Source organism: Peromyscus leucopus, chromosome 19 (genome assembly GCF_004664715.2).
Source record: "Peromyscus leucopus breed LL Stock chromosome 19, UCI_PerLeu_2.1, whole genome shotgun sequence".
NCBI classification, from domain to species: domain Eukaryota; kingdom Metazoa; phylum Chordata; class Mammalia; order Rodentia; family Cricetidae; genus Peromyscus; species Peromyscus leucopus.
In genome coordinates, this window is record NC_051079.1 from 1,705,578 (window position 1) to 1,728,253 (window position 22,676).

The 22,676-nt window shown below is 43.9% G+C and overlaps 1 protein-coding gene across 1 annotated transcript in view; it reads left to right on the top strand.

Moving 5' to 3' along the window:
• Positions 1–22,676, top strand: part of Gata6 (GATA binding protein 6) — a 33,435-nt gene that overhangs the window by 6,486 nt on the left and 4,273 nt on the right. The window contains 3 exon segments of the mRNA XM_028876694.2: positions 2,887–3,012; positions 4,203–4,290; positions 4,373–4,476. Coding sequence (XP_028732527.1) covers positions 2,887–3,012; positions 4,203–4,290; positions 4,373–4,476 — 318 coding nt within the window.

Consider the following 22,676-nt stretch of genomic DNA (forward strand, 5'->3'; position numbering starts at 1 on the left):
TTTAAAGCTGAAATGAAAAAGAAAAAAAGCATTCATGAACTGCTCCTTAAGGCCAAGGTTTGTCTAGCTCCAACGGATAGTGTTCTAAATGCCATTTAAAGTAGATGCTTTGCAATTAGATGCCAGACATCTTAAGGACCCAGGTAATTTATTTAATTGTTACACTCTAATTAGCAGAACAAACTCTATACATGTTGTTTGTGTTAACTAGATTAGGGCGAAATTGCATCACAATGTAAGTCTGACACCTTAAGGAGAGGTAATTAGTTTTATGATTGTTTTGTTTTTAATGCATTTAAAATAAAGTAGGTAAGGTTAATTTAAGTGGAATGTGCTTTGTGCTCCTTCCAGTCCCTCCAGTTTAGGGTTTTCTTTAAAAAGTATCCTTAAATTCAGGATGTGACCATCTCACCGGGATTCATAATCCTTCTGTATTTTATTAAAAAGAAAGTATTTAGAAAATATTCCAAGGAAGTTCTTGCTTTCATTTACCAAAGTTTCATGAACAATGAAACTACTTTCTGGAGGGAAAGCTTTATTCATGTGGAGTCCTAGTTGAGCTCTGAAAGGTAACATCTTTTTTTTCAAAACTGAGCAAAAACTTGGTGTACTTGTAGTAGCTTTTTCAGTTCTTGTTAAATTACAAGTTTGATCAACTAGCAACTGTAATTAGATAGCACCATTTATTTCATACATTTACCAGAAAAAATTGTTATCTACAAGAAAAACAATTTAAATGTTTGTGAATCAATTAGTTTTCTTTCTGTGGCAGGTGTCTTGGCAGTAACCAAGGTCAGCCAATATGCTTTGTGAATGAGTTATAAATGATAGCAATCGTAGGGTGTGCCACTATCAATTAGTTCTCCTGTGGGCTTATAGTTTTGGTGGGTCTGGCTTAGTTCTCAGAAACATAATATTGAATCCCAGTTTGTTAAGCCACAGGACAGAACCAATCACCGTGAATCTGAACTTGTAAGACATTGCAAAATAAGAGATTTATGGTGTAGCTTGAATTCCTTGTCACTGAGGAATAGAACTGAGGTTGCTTGTTACAAGGAACTTTTATAACCTGCTCACCTTCATTTCACATGTTTATGGAGACTGCCTTCACTTATGATCTGCAGTTGACAATCATAAAGCTCTTTGTTATAATGGCAAATTCTGATAACAATTTTGCTCCACATTGGCTCCAAATTCCACTGGAAACTGTCATAAATGGCTCGTTCATAAAACGGTCATCTTCCCCCCTTACTAATTTCATATTTATGGAGAGAAAGGAGTGCTCACCTAGAAATTTTTCTCTCAACCCCAGAGAAGCGGGAGAGAAAAGCAGCTGTTGGTGTGTAAGGTTTTGCTAATATTTTTGCTGTTGTTATAGCAAAGCAATTTCTCAAGTAGTTCTATCATCCAAGTATGTTAATTTTCACCAAATTCTGAGAATTATTAGCTTCGAGTTCTTAGAAATGTTGCAGGGCTAAAGAGTTCATGAAAGTGCCTGTGACTTCACAACTTGATTATAAAGGATGCTAACTTGATAGAACAGATATGAGCTATAAATGCAAAATCCTATTGGATCATTCATATTTGTCTTCAAAGAACTTGGAAACCTGATTCTCTGACCCATGAATATCCAATATATACCCAACATATCTTTCTCTATTCTTTATAAAATGAATTGTTATTTTTCTAAAATGAATTGAAACTGGTAACCGTTGGAGTTCGTCACTTAAAATTTGCTTTGATTTCCATGTTTTCAACTAATATATATGCATATATACTAATATATTAATTATATATAAGATGTGGTCTTGGCACAACTTGTTTTTAGTAATTTTAAACAATTTACATTTGGTAATCTAAAAATAAATCATGTTTTGTCTTTCTTGGAGAGGATTATATTTTTTTCACTTCCCTGACTACCCCTATGTCGTGATTTGGAGGAAATATATTCCTTCAGGAATGTTAGAGCTGGAAACGGCAGCATTAGACAGGGCTTGCCCTGGTGGTACCAGTTAATTATTTATATGAAGAAAAACTGGGACAAATAAAAGTGCGTCAGCGTCACCATCTACAAGGCAGTGTTAACATTGAAAGAACACCATCAAATGTGCTCTGATCTTTTGTAAAGCAGGTATCACAGAACTCAGGCATCAGGATGACAGTTACAGGTGTGTTTCTTTATTTAGATCCCCAGCTTTTCTTTCTCACTCATCTTTCTCCTTTTTTCCTTTATTTATTTATTTTTTCTAGGCAGGGTTTCTTTGTGTAGCCTAGGCTGGCCTAGAACTCAGAAACTACCTACCTCTGCTTCCCCAGTGCTGGGATCAAAGGTGTGTGCCACCCTGGCCTGGCTCTCACTCACTTTTATGGTTTCTGGTTGATTTTTTTCTACATATGCCTGAAAAATAGAAGTAGTTATCCCTAATTCTTAGTTGTCCTAAGTTGTTTATCAACACTGGTGGCTTTGATTGTGTTTCGTGACTCACATCTAATATTGTGACAATATTAGGCTTCAGGTGGTTGTATTTTTGGTATGTTCTAGAATTTAGCTCTGTTTGGGGCAACTTTCAGGAAATCTAACTCCCCAACAAGAATACATGGAAACCTTGAATTCTTGGAGGAACAGCTACCATGAGAACATGCGTGACTCTGTGATAGCTTTGCATGGTCAGTGTACAATTGCTTCCAGGTTATTTTATAACCCTCAGTAACAGGCGAGGGGAGAGAGAATCTCATCTGTGGGATCAAGCACACTACACAGACCTCATGTATAATTGGAATCCTGTTTGTTTGCTTGTTTTTAATAGGAACATGATGTACATATAGAAGCATTAGAATATGTAAAGTCACATTTTTCTACTTTGTGTCTTATGTGCTGTTTTCCAGCCCTCATCACGGCGGCTTGGATTGTCCTGTGCCAACTGTCACACGACAACCACCACCTTATGGCGCAGGAATGCCGAGGGTGAACCCGTGTGCAATGCTTGCGGACTCTATATGAAACTCCATGGGGTATGCACTTATTTCATTTATGAATACAGACATCTAGCACCTAGACTGTGTATTTTCAATTATAAGGCAGAATCAGCAAATGAAAAAAAGGTGTAAAAGGATAAGAAAGTGAAAAACTGAGTGTGTATTGTGTATACGCTGCATTGAATCCAAGCTGCTGTTAATGTGCGCTAGCTCTTTCAGCCACCGGGGAACCAAGAAATAAAATGCACAACCAACTTCTGACACTGACATTTTTGGTAAAACATTCCAATTTTAGAAATGTAAAAATGAGCCGGGTGTGGTGATGCATGCCTTTAATCCAAGACAGCCAGGGCTACACAGAGAAGCCGTATATCAAGAAGAAAAAAAGAAAAAGAAAGAAATGTAAAGGGTACACTTTAGAATTGATAACAAAATAATGATTACTATAGATCTTAAACTTTAAGAAATTTGAAAAAGTTTTTTTTTTTCTGAAGTTATATTTGATATCTTCAGTTAGAGCCTATACTTCATTAAAGGACTGTAGAGGTTATTATAAATCTCAGTCTTTGGTTCGTTTTTGAGACAAAGTCTCATTCTATAGCCTAGGCTGACCTTAAACTCACTAGCCCAGGGTGCTTCAAGAATCCTCCCGCCTTAGCCTTCTGAGTGCTGGTGTTCTAGCCACCAGCCTGGCTAATAATTAATGGTTCAGTCTTACAAAGGAAATAGCCTATGTTGTACGGAGATGGTATTTGATCTCTTTTAATATTTTCTCTATAATTAATGTTATTTCAGATATAAACAAAGTTGAAAATATCAAATTGTCCGTAGTAAACTACATTTTTTTCCCCTGAAAGAATCTCTAGTTTTTGGGTGGGGGAATCTTTATGCATTTAGAATATATATAATATTTATATATTAATAAATATTAGCATATATATAAAATTAGGATGAAATTTATGCCACAGTCTTTAACTAATAAGTTTAAAGCTGGAGCTGTAGCTCAGTGTGCTTTCCTAGCATGCCTGAGTCCTTAGCGCTGAAGAAATGATGACTCACTCTGGTGCTGGAGATGGAACACGGGCCTCATGTAGCCCAGCCATCATCTGCCACTGAGCTGTATTCCCGGGTTCTTTCAAATGAGGGCTTTCAGTACTGAGATCACATCTTTTGTCTGTGTTTCCTTCAGTATAATATACTTAGGTCTTTTTGTGGACATTTTTAAGGTGCCTCGACCACTTGCTATGAAGAAAGAAGGAATTCAAACCAGGAAACGAAAACCTAAAAACATAAATAAGTCAAAAGCTTGCTCCGGTAGGTATAATAGAGTGCTGTTTTACCTGGAAAAGGTTTTCCAGTTTTGACAGCAGAGGTACTCATGGCTCATCTCTTGCAGGTAACAGCAGTAACTCTGTTCCTATGACTCCAACTTCCTCCTCTTCTAACTCAGATGACTGCACCAAAACCACATCTCCTTCAACACAACCGACCGCCTCAGGGGTAAGTGTAAAAACAGCTGAGGGCTCCTGCGAAGATTGTCTTAAATTTTATCTTATCAGCAGTATAATAATCTGAACCAACAGTTTAGTGAATTGCTACCTAAGAATAGTTTTTAGAGGAAATTGTATTTGAATGTCAAACAAAATTGCAAACACTTAAGTACTTTACAAACCTCTTAATTAAGATCCAGCATTTTTAGTGGTTAGATTAGTCCAAGAAAGAAGCGTGGAAAAGATTCAGATTGATTGTATTTACGTCCCCCCCCCCCCATTGTTTTGTTGTTTGAGACGGAGTTTTCTGGTCCTGGCTGTTCTGGAACTCTTTGTAGACCAGGCTGGCCTCAACTCAGAGATCTGCCTGCCTCTGCCTCCTGAGTGCTGGGATTAAAGGTGTGCGCTGCCACCCCCCAACTACATTTCCTTCCTTCCTTCCTCTTCCTTCCCTCCCTCCCTCTCTCTGTCAGTCACTATGCATTCCTAACGCATGGAGGCATCTATCAAGCCCAGTTTTATTTTCTCAGATCCCCACAGGTCCTGGGCTGTCGTTCTCACTGTTCTTCCTGGAACCCTTGCCCTCTTGCTGGGAGGCCCTGCTGCCTTCCCATGAATTCTGATGCGTTATTTCAGCAAATGATGCCTGCCAGCTTCTCTCACTGTGATGGGAACTTGGTTTCACTCAGAGCATTTTCTCACTTGTCTCTAACTCCCCTGGCCTCCCTCAACTCTCAGTGTCCAAGTTCCACCAAAGATTTTTTACAGGCAGGACACACTAGGTGATTGAATTGATCTGAGATCCACCCCCAGCCCTCAGGTGGGACTCTACAGATGTGTACAGCCAAGATTCTCCCCTTTCAGCTAAGACCAGACTAGGAACAAAACCCTTGTTTACCTAGTAGCTGTTGGCTACGTTTAGTTTGGCCCTGGGTTGTTTAGGGCACTTCAAAATACTGCAAATTTCCAAGCCCCACCCTGGATTATTTTAGTCAAAATTTCTGGGTGTGGGGCCACAGGTAAAACTGCCGCTCCCTGGCGGGGCTGGGGGACTGCAGATGGGCTTTCTGTCTGGGTCTTACCACAGTCATAAACCCAAAGTAACATATTGAAAACACTACTCCATATCACTTCTTTGTGGACCAAATTCCATTGATGAAAACAGGTTTAAGCAATCAACCGTTCTGCACATGCACGGAATTGTCAGAGTTAGGAAAACCGTAGCTGGCATACAATGCATCCCTATAAACATTGGTCGAATGGACGCGGGGGAGGGACTAACGCTAAGACAGAAAAGCTTTTACACTGCATTTTATATTTGTCTGAGACGGTCTCAGGCCTGCGGCAGAACTCTGAACCAAGCTTCCTCAAGGAGCTCTACCTGCCTCAGCTTCTGTTGGGATAAAGGTGTGAGCCAAGCTGCTCAGCCTTCCAGCTGGTTCTGTTTGCTGCAAATGTTAGGTTAAAGACGGTTATGAGCTTTTATAAATGTGATCAGTAGTGTGTGCACACGTGTGAATGCGTGCCTCTGTGTGTGTGTGAGCATGCACATGTCATGCTTGTGCGTGTATCTGTAGTATTGCAAGTGTGCATGATATAAGTGTGGGATATTCATGTGTTCACCATGTATGTATGCCATGGTACACATGTAGAGATTAGAAGACAGCTTTGTGGAGTCTGTTCTCTCTACCTCCTTGTGGGTTAGAGGGTAGAATTCAGATAGCCAGGCACTCAGCGGGCACCTTTACCTGCTGAGACATGTCTGCGCCTGTATAAATTAAATCGGATTGTTGCATGCAACTCCAATCATCCGAAGCGGTAAATAGATTTTGTTACTTGTTGGGAAATGAAAGGTTAAGATTATTTAATCCTCCTCCTCCTACCCCCAGTCTTCAGATTATGTAGTTAAATGAAGCAAAATGATGTTTTGGTTTTTCTGGGGTATTAAGGAGCAGCCAGCCCCAAGTTACTGTGGTGAAAGTAGTGTCCAGTTTGTGTGGCAAAAGCTTAGTTTGAATGTTAATGTGGAGGCTTCTGTGCTTGCTTGGGGAGTAGTGTTATTGTGAATGGAGTCTTCTGCTCTTGTGCTTTTGTGATGGAAAATTCAAAATTCCTCTTGATAAATCGAATCTGCTGGAAAGAGAATGAAAAGCCGAAAAAGGAACCTAACTGGATGAGGGTCTTGGAACTGTGGTCTGGTTCTAAGCTTCTGTTAGTGTCTTGGGTTAACAGCAGGAGAGACCAGCACCTTACTAGAGACTGGGAGGCGGAGCAGTGAGGGTTTTATTGGGGACTCCTGAGAGGCCCTTTACAAGGCTGCAGGCTGCCTCCAGGCTCCAAGCTCTGGAACTGCCTTGGGACCTGGAGAGCCTGTGGCGGCTAGGGTGAGCTGTAGCCCAGGGCTGATGAGGTTGGAGCTCATTAACAGCATCTCCCATCTGCTGAGGCTGGGGTTGATCCTTCACTCTCCTCTTGGCCAGCCTGCTGTGGAGAGCACTAGGTGAGCAGACTTTCTTGCACTGGCAGCCCTACCTTAGCTTCTGACCTGGCTGTGAGGAGCCACACCTACCTGGCAGCTGCTGAACCACTGGCCACCTTGGGCTATTGTCATAAAGAGTAATTGGAAGAGGTTTGGATGCTTCCTCTAGGTTATTAGCAGGGGCTCATTGGTGCCCCTTGGCCCCTTAGCACTTCCCAATGCCTTCTCTGGCTGCACTCAACTTTTGTGTGTGTGGAGTGAGTGGTCAGTGTGGCCGCTGAGCAGCTGTACACAGGATGCTGGGAGTCACCTGTGAGTAAGTGGCAGAAACTTTTGTTTTGTTTTGTTTTGTTTTTCGAGACAGGGTTTCTCTGTGTAGCTTTGGTGCCTTTCCTGGAACTCACTCAGTAGCCCAGGCTGGCCTCAGACTCACAGAGATCCACCTGCCTCTGCCTCCCGAGTGCTGAGATTAAAGGCATGCACCTGGCTGGCAGAAGCATTTTTAAAGGGCAGCTGTGTTGACAGAAATGTGTCTTTTTCCCATCTGGCCACAGTGTCTGTTGTTTAGCAGCTACCTCTGACTGTCCCTCCACAGATTCTAGGAAATACTGACTGTAGTTGAAGAAAACATGAGATTCCCACTCAAGGCTGTCTGGTGTTACATACAATGTCTTCACCACCTTAGGGCACAAATCTCAAAAGAATGGGGCCCCCCATTGATTGAGTTTCATTGGTGTCTGTGATGATTGATATAGGAAGAACTCACTGTGTGTGCTGGTGGGGTTTGTAACGAGACAACTGGACTATGAAATGAAGGGAAATCAGGCTTAGTCTCCGTAGCTGATGAGGCTGGAGCTGCGGCCCCTCTGCTGAGAGACGGGAAGGACATGTCTGCCTTTCTCTGGTTGTGAGACAAGGAGGTCAAGGAGGTCGCTCGGCTGCAGCACCCCTACCTCATCTTCTTAGTCTCCCTTCAGGAAACCAGTGGCGGCCAACTGGGGCATTTCTAGCTGGCTTCTTACCTGTGGACCGTTTATATGGGCACCAGGTTCCTGGGATCTCTTGGCCAAGGGACCCCGGGACCAAGGGAACCAAGGGACAGCAAGACTGCCTTGTCTACTGCTGCTAACATGAGCCATACATACCCCAGGTCTTTCCCAGCAGCAGTGGAGTATGGAAGGAGTTCAGGATCACACTAGGTCGGCAGGCTTGCGTGATCAGCGGTTTTCCAGCTGGCCACCATACTGCCCGTCCTTTACATTTTTTCTTATTATTTGGGAGTACTAGGTTTTGAATCCAGGCCCTTGTGGATGCTAGGCAAATGTTATATACTGTGTGATGTCCTCAACCCTTTTTCTTCCTTTCTTTCTTTCTTTCTTTCTTTCTTTCTTTCTTTCTTTCTTTCTTTCTTTCTTTCTTTCTTTCTTTCTTTCTTTCTTCTCTCTCTCTTTCTTTCTATTTCTTTCTTTTTCTTTCTTTTCTCTCTCTCTCTCTCTCTCTCTCTCTCTCTCTCTCTCTCTCTCTCTCTCTCTCTCCCTCTCTCCCTCCCTCCCTTTCTTCCTTTATTGGTTTTTCGAGACAGGGTTTCTCTGTGTAGCTTTGGTGCCTGTCCTATTTCTCACTCTGTAGACTAGGCTGGCCTTGAACTCACAGAGATCCACTTGGCTCTGCCTCCTGAGTGCTGAGATTAGAGGCACATGCCCGCCACCGCCACCGCCGCTGCCTGCCTCAACCCTTTTTCTTAAGCAAAAATATTTATTTGTTTATTTTTTATTGAGGCAGGGCCTCATTGTATAGCCCTAGCTGGCCTGGAACTCCCTGTGTGGACCAGGATGGGCTTGAACTCACAGAGATCCACCTGCCTCTACCTCCCAAGTGCTGGGGTTACAGGTGTGGGCCACCATGTCTGGCCTTTAAAATGTGCTTAAATTGTGGCATCTTCTTCCTAAGTTCCCGCCTTTCTGTCTAGATGGAATCTGTCTTCTGGGCAAGTGCAGCGCTAAGGAAGTCACTTCTGCTGGGCTCCAAATCTTCATTGGTCACTTTTTGATTTGTGTGTTAATGGCCTTTTGTCTGGGAGATAAGAAAGACTTCTGGTTGAGTCATCTAGTCATAACCTGGTCACTCTGACTCAGTTTCTCCTTGTGGGAAGCTGTGCTGGTGTGGGGTGCATGGGCTGAAGGAAGAAGGGAGCCGTGTTTTCCTACCTGGTTCTGGGGAGACTCTGCAGCTTGCTGTTGATAAAAGAGTGCACTTTCTTACTTGCAGTTACGACCAAATATGCTATGATTAATTTTCATGACAATAGTCTGTCTTACTATGGCTTAATTTTTTTATTTGTAGGTTTATTGAAAAACATTTAATTGACCTAAATTGACACCAGAATTTGGCATTTATTCTCCATGAAATATCCGAATACTAAAATCTGCTGGACATGGTGGTATTTGCCTTTAATCTCAGCATTCAGGCTGACCTCTGAGTTCAAAGTCACTCTAATCTACATAGAGAGTTCCAGGTCTGTTGGCTACTTAGTGAGATAGTGTCTTTAAAAACATTTTGTTTTGGCTGGTGTAGGGGCACACATCTTTTTAATCCCAGTACTCTAGAGGCAAAGGCTGGAGGATCCCTGAGTTCAAGGACAGCCTGGTCTACAGAGTGAGTTCCAGGAGAGCCAGGAATACACAGAGAAACCCTGACTCAAAAAACAAAACAAAACAAAAAACCCCAAAACCAAAAGCAAGCAAACAAACAAAGTCCAGCTGTTGGCTGGGTGATGTAGACTCCTTCATTACTGTTATCTGGGGCAAAAACGTTAACAATTCAATCTCAATGCTTGTTAGAGACTTACTTCCTACATCCTGCAAGTAGTCTTTTCTCCCCTCCACTTAAAATGCTAACACTGAAAAATACTGTATGTGTGTGTACACTTGTGACACTCATCTGCCTAGAGCAGTGACCCATACCTGTAATCCGAGGCAGGAGAATCTCCAGATTGAGGCCAGCTTGGGTTATGTAGAGAATTAATGTGTGAGCATAAAGAATCAGTGAACATTTTGGCTGCCTAAAAACAGTATCAGTAATTACTTAACTTGATATTATATTGAACACTGCACTCTCGTTGGTAAATACCCAGTTGGCTTCTGCTTTGCTGGTTGTTGTTGAGAAGTATTTCAGAAAAGGTCTCCCACCTGGAACTGGTCATAATGTGGAGGAGGAGGTGGAGTGTCAGGTTACACATACACAGGATTTCTCTGCCGGCCAGATTTGAAAGTGCCATGATAGGCAAGGTTGTAAAGGGACCAAGAGCTGGGAAAGGCCTTCTGGTGTGGAAGAACCCTGAAGTAACTGAGTAATGTTTATTTAGTTAGTTTTTTACAGACTTTATTTTGTGTATCAGTGTGTTTTGCTTGTATGTGTGTGCCTGGTGCCCAGGAGTCCTGAGGTGGGCAGAAGAAGGTGGGATCTCCTGGAGTGGATTTGCAGTCAGTTGTGATCCGCCATGGGGTGCTGGGAATCCTGGGTCCTTGGGAACAGTCAGCGCTCTTGGGTGCTGAACCATCTCTCCAGTCACTAGGTAGTTAGGACAGGATCTCATGTAGCTCAGCCTGTGTAGCTAGTGATGATCTTGAACTCCTGATCCCAAGTGCCGGGATTACAGGCATGTGCCACCATGCTTCACTAGTTGGGTAGGATTCTTTTTCTCATTTAAAAGAAATTAGTTCTTTGACACTATAGAAGGCATTTTGTTCAGTACCCCTTACCCCGAGTTGGGTAGGATTTTTGTAGGAAACAGAGGGATAGACAGCCAGTGAGACTGGTTATCTGGTAAAGGTGCTTATAGTCTGGCCTGGTGAGCTTGAATTCAGCCCTAGGGACGCAGGTGGTGGAAGTGAAACAGAAACTCCTCAGAATTGTCCTGATTTCCACACTGTGAAGTGACATTCCCACGCAAGCATCCTCTCAATAAATAAAATAATTAAGAATTAAAAAACCGAAAAGTATAGATAGAATTGTCTAGGAAGGAGGAACAGCTATCATGATACCAAAGGTTGACTGTTTGAATTTGGTGGGGCTAGAGTGCAGGGATTGGATTTTAGAAGCCAGGGCCACAAATCAGGTTTCTTAAAAAAATAAATAAATAATAATAATTTCAAATCCCTGTCAAAGCAGCAGTAAGGAAGGCCCAAACTATGTACATCTGTAAATAATGAACTAGCTAACCCCGGCTCCCATGACAGCTGTGTTTTCTGTCTCTGTGTTAGAATCCAACAGTTACCATATTTGGATCCGGAGTATTTTAATAATTGAAGTAAACAATGCCAGCATGCTGCTGCTTGCCTGTGTCGCTGGCCTGGTTCCTTCTCTCCTGGAAATGCATCATGTGCCCTGAACTAACTCCCTTACATTGTAGTTTCTCAGCCTCAGACTTGAGTGTGGGGAGGGCTGGGAGTGCTGTACCCTAACAAACAGTTCTGGCATGTTGGGTGTGTTGGGGGACAGGCTTCCTCCTCTGTGCTTCTTGATGCTACATAAAGAGGTGGAAGAGCCTGAATCTCATAGTGGGCACCGTCTGGGGCTTGGTGGCCTCCCCTCTTGGGTCAGTTTTAGAATATTAATAGGTGTCCAATGTTCCTCTCTCTGGTACTCCCGGGGTGCTCTGTACCTCACTGACCCTCCTTCCTTGATGTAGGCCTCCCTGAGCTGTGGGGTGATTTCAAAGAGTTAACACATACTCCTAAGTGTTTTCCATCAGCGGCAGTGACTTCGGGACAGGCACTTTTTAGGATGGACCAGAATAAGCTTTGTGAAGCCTTCAGGAGGAAGTACAGATACTGGACCAGGTTAATATTTCAGTTCTTTTCATAGACATTTTTAAAAAGATTTATTTATTTTGTGTGTATGAATATTTTGCCTGTGTGTATGTGTGTGCCTGGTGCCTGAAGAAGCTGAAGAGGGCTTTGGATCCCCTTGAAGTGGAGTCATGGATGGTTGTGAGCCACCACCATGTGGGTGCTGGCCTTTGAACCCCAAATCTCCTGCAAGAGTAACACATGCTCTTAACTGCTGGACCATCTATCCAACCCCTGACGTTTTTGCCTTTCTGTGACACAGTCTCGTGTAGTTCAGGCCGGCCTCAAACTCTTCTGTGTGTCTGAGACTGGCCTTGAACTTACTGATGCTTCTGTCTGTTTCTGCCTCCCGGGTACTAAGGTTCTGTATGGATATTTGCAACCTACGGTGAAATTAGAAAACATTGCTTCCCTTCCTTAGTTATGATTCACTTCTCAGCTGAGAATTTTTCTTCTTCTTCTTTTGATTTTTTTTTTTTAAATAGGGTTTCTCTGTGTATTCCTGGAATTACTCTGTAGATCAGGATGTCCTCAAACTCAGAGATCCAGCTGCCTCTGCCTCCTGAGTGCTGGGATTACCATAGTGAAGTTCTTTTTTTTTTTATTAGATTTTTCTCTATTGTGTTGGAATTACTTTAGGTTTGAGATGTTATTGTGGGACACAGACGAATAAATAGTTCACTCACAGGACCTGGAAGGCACATGTGTTGGAATTACTTTAGGTTTGAGATGTTATTGTGGGACACAGACTAATTAATAGTCCACTCACAGGACCTGGAAGGCACATCCATGAAGGACTTGCTCGTCCAAATAGTGTGACTTGCTTCTCTTGATGCTGGGCAGAAAGGTATCACTTTATCCACTTCTCTTCCCAATCCCTCACTCGCCTGGTGTTGGGGACCATACTCAGGGCCTGGAGGTCTTAAAACCTGAACTACAACACCAGACCTGCTATTTTCTTTTCTTTTCTTTTTTTTTTTTTTTTTTTTTTTGAGGCGGGGTGGGGGGGGTGGGGGGGGGAAATGCACATTCAAGACAGGGTTTCTCTGTAGCTTTTGAGCCTGTCCTGGAACTCACTTTGTAGACCAGGATGGTCTTGAACTCACAGAGATCCACCTGTCTCTGCCTCCCAAGTGCTGGGATTAAAGGCGTGCGCCACCACTGCCCGGAATGACTATATTTTTAATTGTTGTGTTTATGTGTATGTATTGTTGTAAGTGTATTACATGTGTGTGTGCTGATAAAGGCCAGCAGAGGGTGTCAGAGCCTCTGGAGCTGCAGGGGATTCTGAGCCAACTGATGTGGGTGCTGGGAGCTGGGAGCTGGGAACAGAACTAGATGTCAGAAAAGTAGTAATTATAACTACTCAGTCATTTCTCTAGCATGACTCCTATCTATCTATCTATCTATCTATCTATCTATCTATCTATCTATCTATCTATCTATCTATCTATGTATCTATGTATCTATCTATCTATCTATCTATCTATCTATCTATCTATATCTATTATCTATCTATCTATCTATCTATCTATCTATCTATCTATCTATCTATCTATCTATCTATCTATCTATATCTATCTATCTATCTATCTATCTATCTATCTATCTATCTATCTATCTATCTATTCATCCATCCAGATAGAGTGGGGTTTCCCTATGCTGGTCAAGCTGACCTTGAACTCCTGTCTCAGCCCCCTGGGTAGCTGGATGCCACACACGACCATCACTAGCTTTGTCTTCCACAAGAGCCTCAGAGAGTAACAAAAACCAAATCCTTACATCAGCCTCGTACTTTTTTGTTAAAGAATTGTTTTATTTTGTGTGTCTCAGTGCTCTGCCTACATGGTTGTATATATGTGCTGTTTCAAAAGTCAGTTCTCCTCCCTCAGCCCCCCAGTGTTAGGATTACAGACTTGAACTACCTCCCCAGCTTGGATCTCTGCTCTTTCTGCTGGGAAGTGAAGCTTTTTAAAAAAAATTATGTATATGGGTGGTTTGCCTGCATGTATGTATGTCTGTTTACCATCCGTAGAGCTCAGAAAAGAGCATCCCATTCCCTAGAACTGGAGTTATGGATGTTTGTGCACCACCATATGTGTGTTGGGAATAAAAACTGGATCCTCTGTGAAAGCAACAAGTGCTCTTAATTGATAAGCCATCTTGCAGCCTTATGCACCCACTTTCTCACTTACAAGTTAGTGGATACATAGGGGTGAGAGTCTAGTTTCCATCACATATCTTCTATGTTCATCACGTATCTTTTATGTGCTGGCTACTTTTAATCACCCCTCTGAGTGGGACATAGAGGTCGGGAAGAGGCCCAAGATCCTGTGGCAAGTTTAATGGTCATGAATTCGATTTGGGACAATCAGTTTAACTACTACAGCGTTCAACATTGATTTCTTCAAAATCTTTAGATAAAAGAAATAATGTTTTCTTACATTTGATTGGTCTTAATGAGTAATTTAAGAATCAAATATCTTCCCACAAAAACACATGGGAAAATAGTGACCATGTATGTCTCTGTGCACAGCTAAGCCTGGACTGGGTAGCCTGGATGACTGGGAACTTGCTGTGTAGACTAATAAGCTCCATCTGCTTCTGCCTCCCCTGGAATCAAGAGTATGTGTATGTGTGCACGTCCACTCCAGGCACGTGTGTGGGTGTGTGCGTGTGAGTGCAGGTGAGTCCATGGAAGCCAGAAGAAAACATCGTTTTCCCTGGAGCTGTAGGCAAACATCTGTGAGGGCCACTTTAGGTCCTGGGAACCAAACCTGGTTCTCCTGCAAGAGCAGTCAGTATGTGCCTGTGATCACTGAGCCGTCTCTGCAGCCCCATTTAAACATTTTATTGCATGGACAGATGTGTCTGCTTGTGTGTGTACGTAGGTGTGTATTTGCCAACACAGGTGTCTGTGGAGGCCCTGGGCCTGGAGTCACCGAGTTAGGGAGCTGTCTAATGTGTTTTCTGGGATTGTAACTCTGGTCCTCATGACCTAGCAACCAGCACTCTTAACTGAGTCATCTCTCCAGCCCATGGCCTTGAATTCTGCATCCTCCTGCTTCTTCCTCTCAGTGCTAGGACCCCAGGCATGCGCCTATAACCTTCGTTGCTGTTTTTGTGCAGTACGAGGGGTTGAACCCAGGACCGTGTGAACTCTAAGCAAGGGCTTTACCAGTGAGCACACCCTCTTAATCTAAATTTAAGCCCACATTGTACATAGAGAATAAAAGGAATGATAGTACTGAGAGTATAGCAGGGAGATATAAGGCAGAAATAATTTTTATTTTGTTATCTGTAGAAGTAAAATTGATTGTGTTATTAAACAGCAAATTGCTCTTTACTAATGACAAGTTCAGATTTTTATGACAAAGTGCGCGTGAGCGTGTGCACATGACCATGGCGTGTATATGGAGGTCAGAGGACAACTTGTGGGAGTCCTTCCACCATGCAGACGCCATGGATTTAACCCAGACTGTCAGGCTTGGTGGCAAGTGCCTTTTCCCACTGAGTGCTGAGCCAGCCCTCCATCTTATGAAATCATTAAACAGACATCTTCCAGTAGGCTAGTGCCCATGTTCAGTTTCAGCCTTTATACTCCCCAAGGATGAAAAAAGAGTTAAAAAATCATTAATCTCTCACAGTGATCGTGAGCATTGGGCTTGGGCACTGTTCCTGCCTCATTTATAAACCAGGATGCTGACTCCATGAGGTCACAGACCAGGCTGGTGTGGAAGCGGGGACTGGAACCAGCGTCTCCTGAGGCAGGACTGTTACTCCTCCTGGGGAGTTGGCCAGTCAAATCAGTTATTAATATCCCACTTGCCACATGCTGTAAACCACGAGTATAAATATTTTGTTGGCCCTTTATCTTCACATTCCCTGTGTACCAGGCACCTTCTCTTTGTCTAAGCCTTTCTAGTAACTTTTAATCCTATCTGAACACACTGGCCTTCACAGAAAGTCACCCTAGCAGAGATTGTTCAATAATCAGATTTTTGTACTTTCATTTTCTAAACTGCATGTGTGTGTGTGTGTGTGTGTGTGTGTGTGTGTGTGAATATCCACAGCTTTGAGCGTATATTAGAAAGCAGCTCTAATGTTGTCTCTAATGTGTGTGCCCACCCAAGTTACCACACAACTGAGGCTCATTTCATAAGTGACCCTTGCCACTCAGAGCTCTAAAAGCCAGAATTAGGTAGAGAGCAAGTGCAGGTGGATGTCATTTGCTTTTTCAAATTAATAATTAAAGATTCTATTAATTAAAGATTTTAATCCAAATTAAAGATTCTTTACCTTTTTTTTTTTAAAAAAAAATCCCTGCCTCTATAAAAATATACAGAATTGTCACAAAACATGAAATAATGTTACGGGAAAACAAGGCTAAACACAAGAAGTCTGGCTTAGGGTGGTCTGAGATGTTATTGCTAAATGAATCTTTGAAGAAAATGAATTCCTTTACTGGAATTGAAGTAATTTATTATGTATTTCATGGGTGTCTGCCAAAAGGGTTACTAGCAAACTGAAGACTTAATGGTCTAAATTAGACACAGTCTGATGGCCCTGCTCATATTTAGGTTTACCTGTAATGGGGCTGAATTAGATTCAGTCTGGTACCCTGAGTATGTTTAGAGTTCCCTGTTGGTTTTCTCTGAACTACCAACTCTTTTCAGGCACCTTATAGACAGGTGTTATCAGGCTTAGAGGCTTGTAATTCAGCTGCTGTCATATCCGGCTTTAGGGGTCTGCTTGTGACAGAGTTTTACATAGCCCAGGCTGGCCTTAGACTTGCTGTGTAGCTGAGGCTGGCCAGGAACTCGTGATCTTCCTGCTTCCACCTCCTAAGAGAGGTGACAAGAATCTGCCACCACACCCATGTGATGTGATAAACAGAATTCCAAGACCGTATCTGGTGTTTCGACTCCACAACCTGCATGGCCAGCTGTCACCATGGTTACAAGCTGTATTTTATTATATAAAGCACCAAACTTTATGTTTAATGTTGTCATTGAATTTAAGTGCTTGGTTTGCCTGAATATGATCTGAAATTTATTTTGGGGTTCATGGATTAGCTTCTGGGAGGAAACAGATTCAGGCAGCCAAGCGCTAGCTGTGGCACCCTGTGACCATAGGAAACTGGCAAGGCTTATCCTCCTATGAGGGAAGAGTAATTCCTCCCATCTGGCTCTTAGGAGTTTTGTGTCGCATAAATGCTGCAGATTGCTTTGAAGCCCAAGAAGAATAGCAGCACTTAATAGAAGCCTGAATGTTAACAGCAGAGTGTTTGCATGGAGCCCCACCCCCAAGATACCCGAAATAAATCTATCTTTACTTTCTTAAAGGGAAATGTAAAGATGTAGGGTTCCTGGTTATCTGAAGTAGCCGTATTTTCAAGATTTTTATTTCTCTGATAGCATTTTTACAGTGCGTGTTTCCTTAGTTCCTGCCTTGGTGGCTGTGCGTCTGGGTCTGGTCTTCTAACCTTGGCTGTGTTTTCTCACCCTGAGCACTGAGTTTAGGATCCTCACCCAGCTCCTGAAAAGCCCGTGAAGATGATGACTCATAGGGTTTAAAATGTTAGCCTCAGGGTTCTGTACAGGGTCGTTTGATGACTAAAATAGAATAATCCATTCTGATTTCACACGCCTTTGATTTAGAATGTCTCCGGATTGGCTTGAAGTTAAGGGACAGACCCTGGCAGTCTATATTTACCTATCAGCATAGTCTTAACCTGGCTGCCTTCCCCACTTCATGCCCCCTTTAGAGTGTGAACACAGGTACAAAACAACATGCTCCTTTGCCCGGGATGGATTGTGGCTACAGAATCATTTCCTCTCTAGAAAAGGGCCACAGCATGGATATACCCTGGGTCCCAGGGCAAACAGTGAAATTCCAGGAAGGAATCTGAAACACTGAGTTAGGTTAGCAGTCAAGGTAACTGGCTGCTTTCTGGGAGGAGAGGTGTTCATACTGGCTTGCTTTCTAATGCATGCTGTTATGGAGAATTTGAGGGCTGTGCTGTGAGGGACAATTCTCAGATGTCCTCATGGAATATGTGTTCCTGTACCTTTCACATGTGACCTTGGAAACTTATTGAGTCACTGAGTCTTGTCCTATTTTCTCTCCATGTGAACCAAAATGATCCTTGCTTTTCAAGTGGAAGTGGAGGTTTCCAAGCAAGTATTTTCCCTTCACTGGGATTCATATGTAAGTTTTTTTTTCTTTTGCCAAAGGGAGCTAGAGTCCACAGGCTCTTAACGTAGAGGTTGTAAAAGCAGAGCTTTGCTGGGGAGAGACTGGCTTCCCCTCACACAGAAGTCCTGACTACAGACTCACTCAGATGCATAGGGAGGTAGATCGATCGGGGTCTTGAAGTTTAGAGTGTGGTCTCCATCAGAGCCACCCCGAGCATGACTATCTGCCCTGCACCTTTCCTGGGCACAGCAGTTCCTTTCTGCAGAGAGTGGAGACACTCCAGCAGCCCTTTGCAGCCCTTTCATGCTGGCCTCGGCTTGGGATGGAGCTGAGATGACATTGAACCCTGAGCCCTCTGACCCTCCCTCTTCCCAGTGCTGGGGTAACAGGCAGCACCACTGTGTCCACTTAGTTTGTGTGGTGGAGGGCTGACCTGGGGTTTCTTGCATGCTTGGCAAGCATTCTTTGGCAAGCTATCTCTTCAATATCTTCACTTGGATTTTCTCACCAAATTAAATTTAGGTTGCATATGGTAGCATGTCTCTGTGATATAGCCCTTGTGAAGAGGGGGCAGGAGGACAGTGGATGAGATCAGGGCTAGCCTGGGCTCATAGCACGACCCTGTCTCAAAAGTGTGTGTGTTTATACGTGTGCACACATAATTTCATAAGCCGGAAAACTTGGTTTTCTGTTGCTTTGTTTTTCTTTTTGAGATAGGGTCTCACTCTGTAGAACAGGTTGGCCTGGAACTCACGGGTGCCTCCCCAAAGGCATGTGCCACCAGGCCCGGCATTCTGCTCTTCTTAAAATCGGAATTGTCTTTGTGTGTGTATGCACAAGTGCACGCCTCCACCCGACCTGTAGAGGACAGCTTTCAGAAGTTGTTTTCTCCGCTTTTCCATGAGTTTATAAATTGAACCTAGGTAGCCAGGCTTGCTCACACATCGAGTTTTTTCTCTTGTTGCCCGCCTGCCTTCTATTCCCATGGAGGCTCTCCGAAGATGCAAAGGGCAGGAAAGGAGTGTCCGTGCTGGGAGCCAGCCTGGTGAGCACTTGACTGCTTGGGTGCATCCAGTCAGAAGTCTTTCCTAACCTTCCCAGTGATGTCCAGAGGCAGAGACGGTTTGTTCTCAAAGGAAGCAAGCGGGTGAGGGGAGCTGAGCCTGCCTCACAGGCACACACACACACACACACACACACACACACACACACACACACACACGGGCGTTTCCCATGCTGGAGCCACTTCTTTCCAGGAGCGGTTTTCAGCCTGGCTGTGCTTCTGTCTCCCACCTACCCTGGCCTGCAAGCTATGCTAAGCTCCGGCTGAGTCTGGTGCTGATAACACGTTCTTTTCAACAGGAAGTGCCTCCATTTTCAGTGGACTGTGGGAGGGTGGAGGGCAGATAAGCTGTGAATGGAAACACAGACCAGATTTCTACTCCACCCTCATTGCACTTTGATCTGGAGCGAGGGGGGACTTCTGCCCGGGAAGGGAGAAGGATGGTTAGGCTCCGGGTATCCCTAAGTGCTCTTCTGCGCTCCCAGGAGCCTTTGTTTCCGTTCCAGAAGAGCCTTCTGCTATGCCGAGAGGCCCACCATTTGATAAAGTCCTTTGAAGGGCTTAATCAGATGTGGGAAAGCGTTAACTCATGGAAATTCTTTGATTTGTTTGTTGTGATGTAGGGTCTCCTCATGTAGCCCTGGCTGGCCTATAACAGGAATAGGCTAGGCTGGCCTCTCCTACTCAGGTCCGCCTGCCTCTGTCTCTTGTGCTGGGACTAAAGGCATGTGTCGCCACCAAAATTCTTACCAGATAATTGTTGTTGTTGATGATGCTTTTTTTTCTGTTTTTTTTTTTTTTTTTTTTTTTTTTTTTTTTTTGTGAGAAAGTGTCTCACGTAGATTAGCCTCCAATCCAGTATGCAGTTGAGGAGGATGGACTTGAACCCCTGTCCTCCTGCCTCCCCTCCGGAGTCCTGGGTTACAGAGGTTCACCACTGTGCCAGCTCCTCCTCCTCCTCCTCCTCCTCCTTTTCTTTTCTTCATCTTTTGAGACAAAAGCCCAAGCTTGTCCCTGCCCCAGCTTCTTGAATACTGGAATTATAGGTGTGTGAGATACTGTGCCTATGAGAGAGAGAGACAGACAGACAGACAGAGAGACAGAGACAGAGAGAGAGAGACAGACACAGAGAGACAGAGAGAGAGAGACAGAGACAGAGAGAGAGACAGACACAGAGAGACAGAGAGAGAGACAGAGAGAGACAGAGACAGAGAGATAGACAGAGAGAGACAGAGAGACAGAGAGAGGGAGAGAGAGACAGAGAGGTAGAGAGAGACAGAGAGAGAAACAGAGAGACAGAGAGAGACACAGAGAGAGACAGACAGACTGGGTCTTACTATACAGTCTATGTTGGTCTCACAGTCTCCATCCTTCTGCCTCCATTTCCAGAATGTGGAGACAACTGGCTTGTCCATACTTTGAATATGTGTGGACATACTGGCTCCAAGGTTGTCATTAATGCTTACTGATGTTTTTCTCCTCAGATGTGGCCCATGAATAAGACCTATGAGGGGAAAGGACTTAAGATGAAAGCCAGTGAGGAGCTAGGTTTCTTCAGGAGAGTGACTTTTTCTGCAGTGAAACCCCAGCCGTGAGAGTCAGTCCAAGCAGGACACAGGTGTTTCTCCAGGCTGGGCGGTCAGGCCGTGGGTTTACGCTGAGCGGGCGGAGAGGGCTTCGGGATGCACTTGGACCCTCTGACTGGCCTCCCTCCGGCAGCCTCCTCACTCTCTCCTAATCCCTTTGACTTAGGCCTCTGATTTCCGAAGCAGTGGCTTTTGTCTTTCCTGTTCTGTTGCAGTAGTTAGAGGAAAATACTCAGAGAGGAGAAGCTGGCAAACAGGCCCGGTCCTCTCAGAGGTCCCTCTCCTGTCCAGGTTTCCTTGTGATTCTATTATGCAGGGGACATAGAATTCATGTCCTGATGTTTTTCACTCACCATTGTGTGATGGGATTTTTTCCATCTTGCTACACGATCTTATTATTTTTAATAATTGCGTAATAGTTCATGGAGCGGATGACCCAGATTTTCCAGACCATTCTGTATTAGATTGTTCCCAGGATTTCAATTATTTTAAGTACTCCAGTAATGGATGACTTCCTTTGTAGCACCTTTCCTCTCTTTTGGATTATTTCCTTATAATACATTCCCAGAAGTGAAATTACAAAGTTCATCAGGGCATAAACTTCTCAGTGGCTTAGGATACTACTGTTAATTGCCTTTTGTCAAAACCAAAATGTAGCCCCATGGGCCACAGACAAAGGGACTGGCATGTACCCGACGCCAGTCTTTGGTAGACTTTCGAGGACGTCATTTTCTGTGGTGACAGGGAAGGGGTCTCAGTATTACATACACCACTGGGGTACATCTGTAGCCCTGGACTTCTTGTGCTGTATCTCATGTTTAAATATTATGCTCTTAGAGCTGGCAAGATGGCTCAGTGGTAAAGATACCTGTAGTACAAGCCTGGTGGCCTGAGTTCTGTTCCTAGAAAGCATAGACAGTTGGAACGAGAGAGATAAAAAACATACACAGTGTGGCAAATGTACATTCTCATCTCTCTCTCTCTCTCTCTCTCTCTCTCTCTCTCTCTCTCTCACACACACACACACACACACACACACACACACACACACAAATACTCATATTAAAAGGTTATGAAGCCTTGGGCACAAAGTTCTCTTGTGTTTCCTGAGAGACCCAAAAGGCTGATATTTTTCAGGTGCACACATTGCCTGCATTTTGGGGTTTGTTGGCCCCTTTTAGGACCGTGATCTTACCTATATAGCTTAATATTCATGTAGAAGAGTTACTACTCAGAAACTTGGAATCATTCTTCAGCTATGAGAATGAGAACACTAAATGCCGTTTCTTTTGGAGGTGGGGATGTAGCTCAGTGTGTGCATGTGTGTTTGCATATGTGTTGATTTTAGTGCATGGGAAAGCCTGACCTTCCTCTGCTGTTTCCACTTTCCTAGATCCGGCATCACAGGCAACCCGCTTGGGTTCTGGGGACCGAACTCTGGTGTTCTTCAATTAATCTCTCCCTCCCTCCATCCCTCCTCCTCCCACCCTCCCTCCATCCCTCCATCCTCCTTCCCTCCCTTCCTCTATATCTTCCCCTTCCTCTCCCAGTCCCACCCTCCCTCCATCCCTTCCTCTTTCTTTCTTTGTGAAAGGATCTCATTCTGTAACAAAAGCTGGCTTGGACCCCACTAGTCAGCCTTAGCTGGGTCTCCAACACACAGCACTCCTCCAGCCTCAGTCTCCCAAGAGCTGTGCCCAGCTCAAAAGATTGTCTTTTAAGGCATGACCTATTTTTAAAAATGCCAGGAGCCAAGGCCCTTTCGAGCGGCTGTCTTGCATTTCTCTTTGTGAAGAGCTGTCATTGAAATTAATCTGCCTTTGGGAGGCAGATGCAGAGGCAGGTAGAGCTCGATAAGCTTGAACCCAGCCTGATCTAAATAGTGAATTACAGGCCAACCAGGGCTGCATATTAAGACCCTTTCTCAGACTTACAGACAGACAGACAGACAGACAGACAGACAGACAGACATAGCCTGACCCTTGGCTTTTACTTTCACTGCTTTTTTTCAAGGCCAGCCTGGTCTACAGAGTA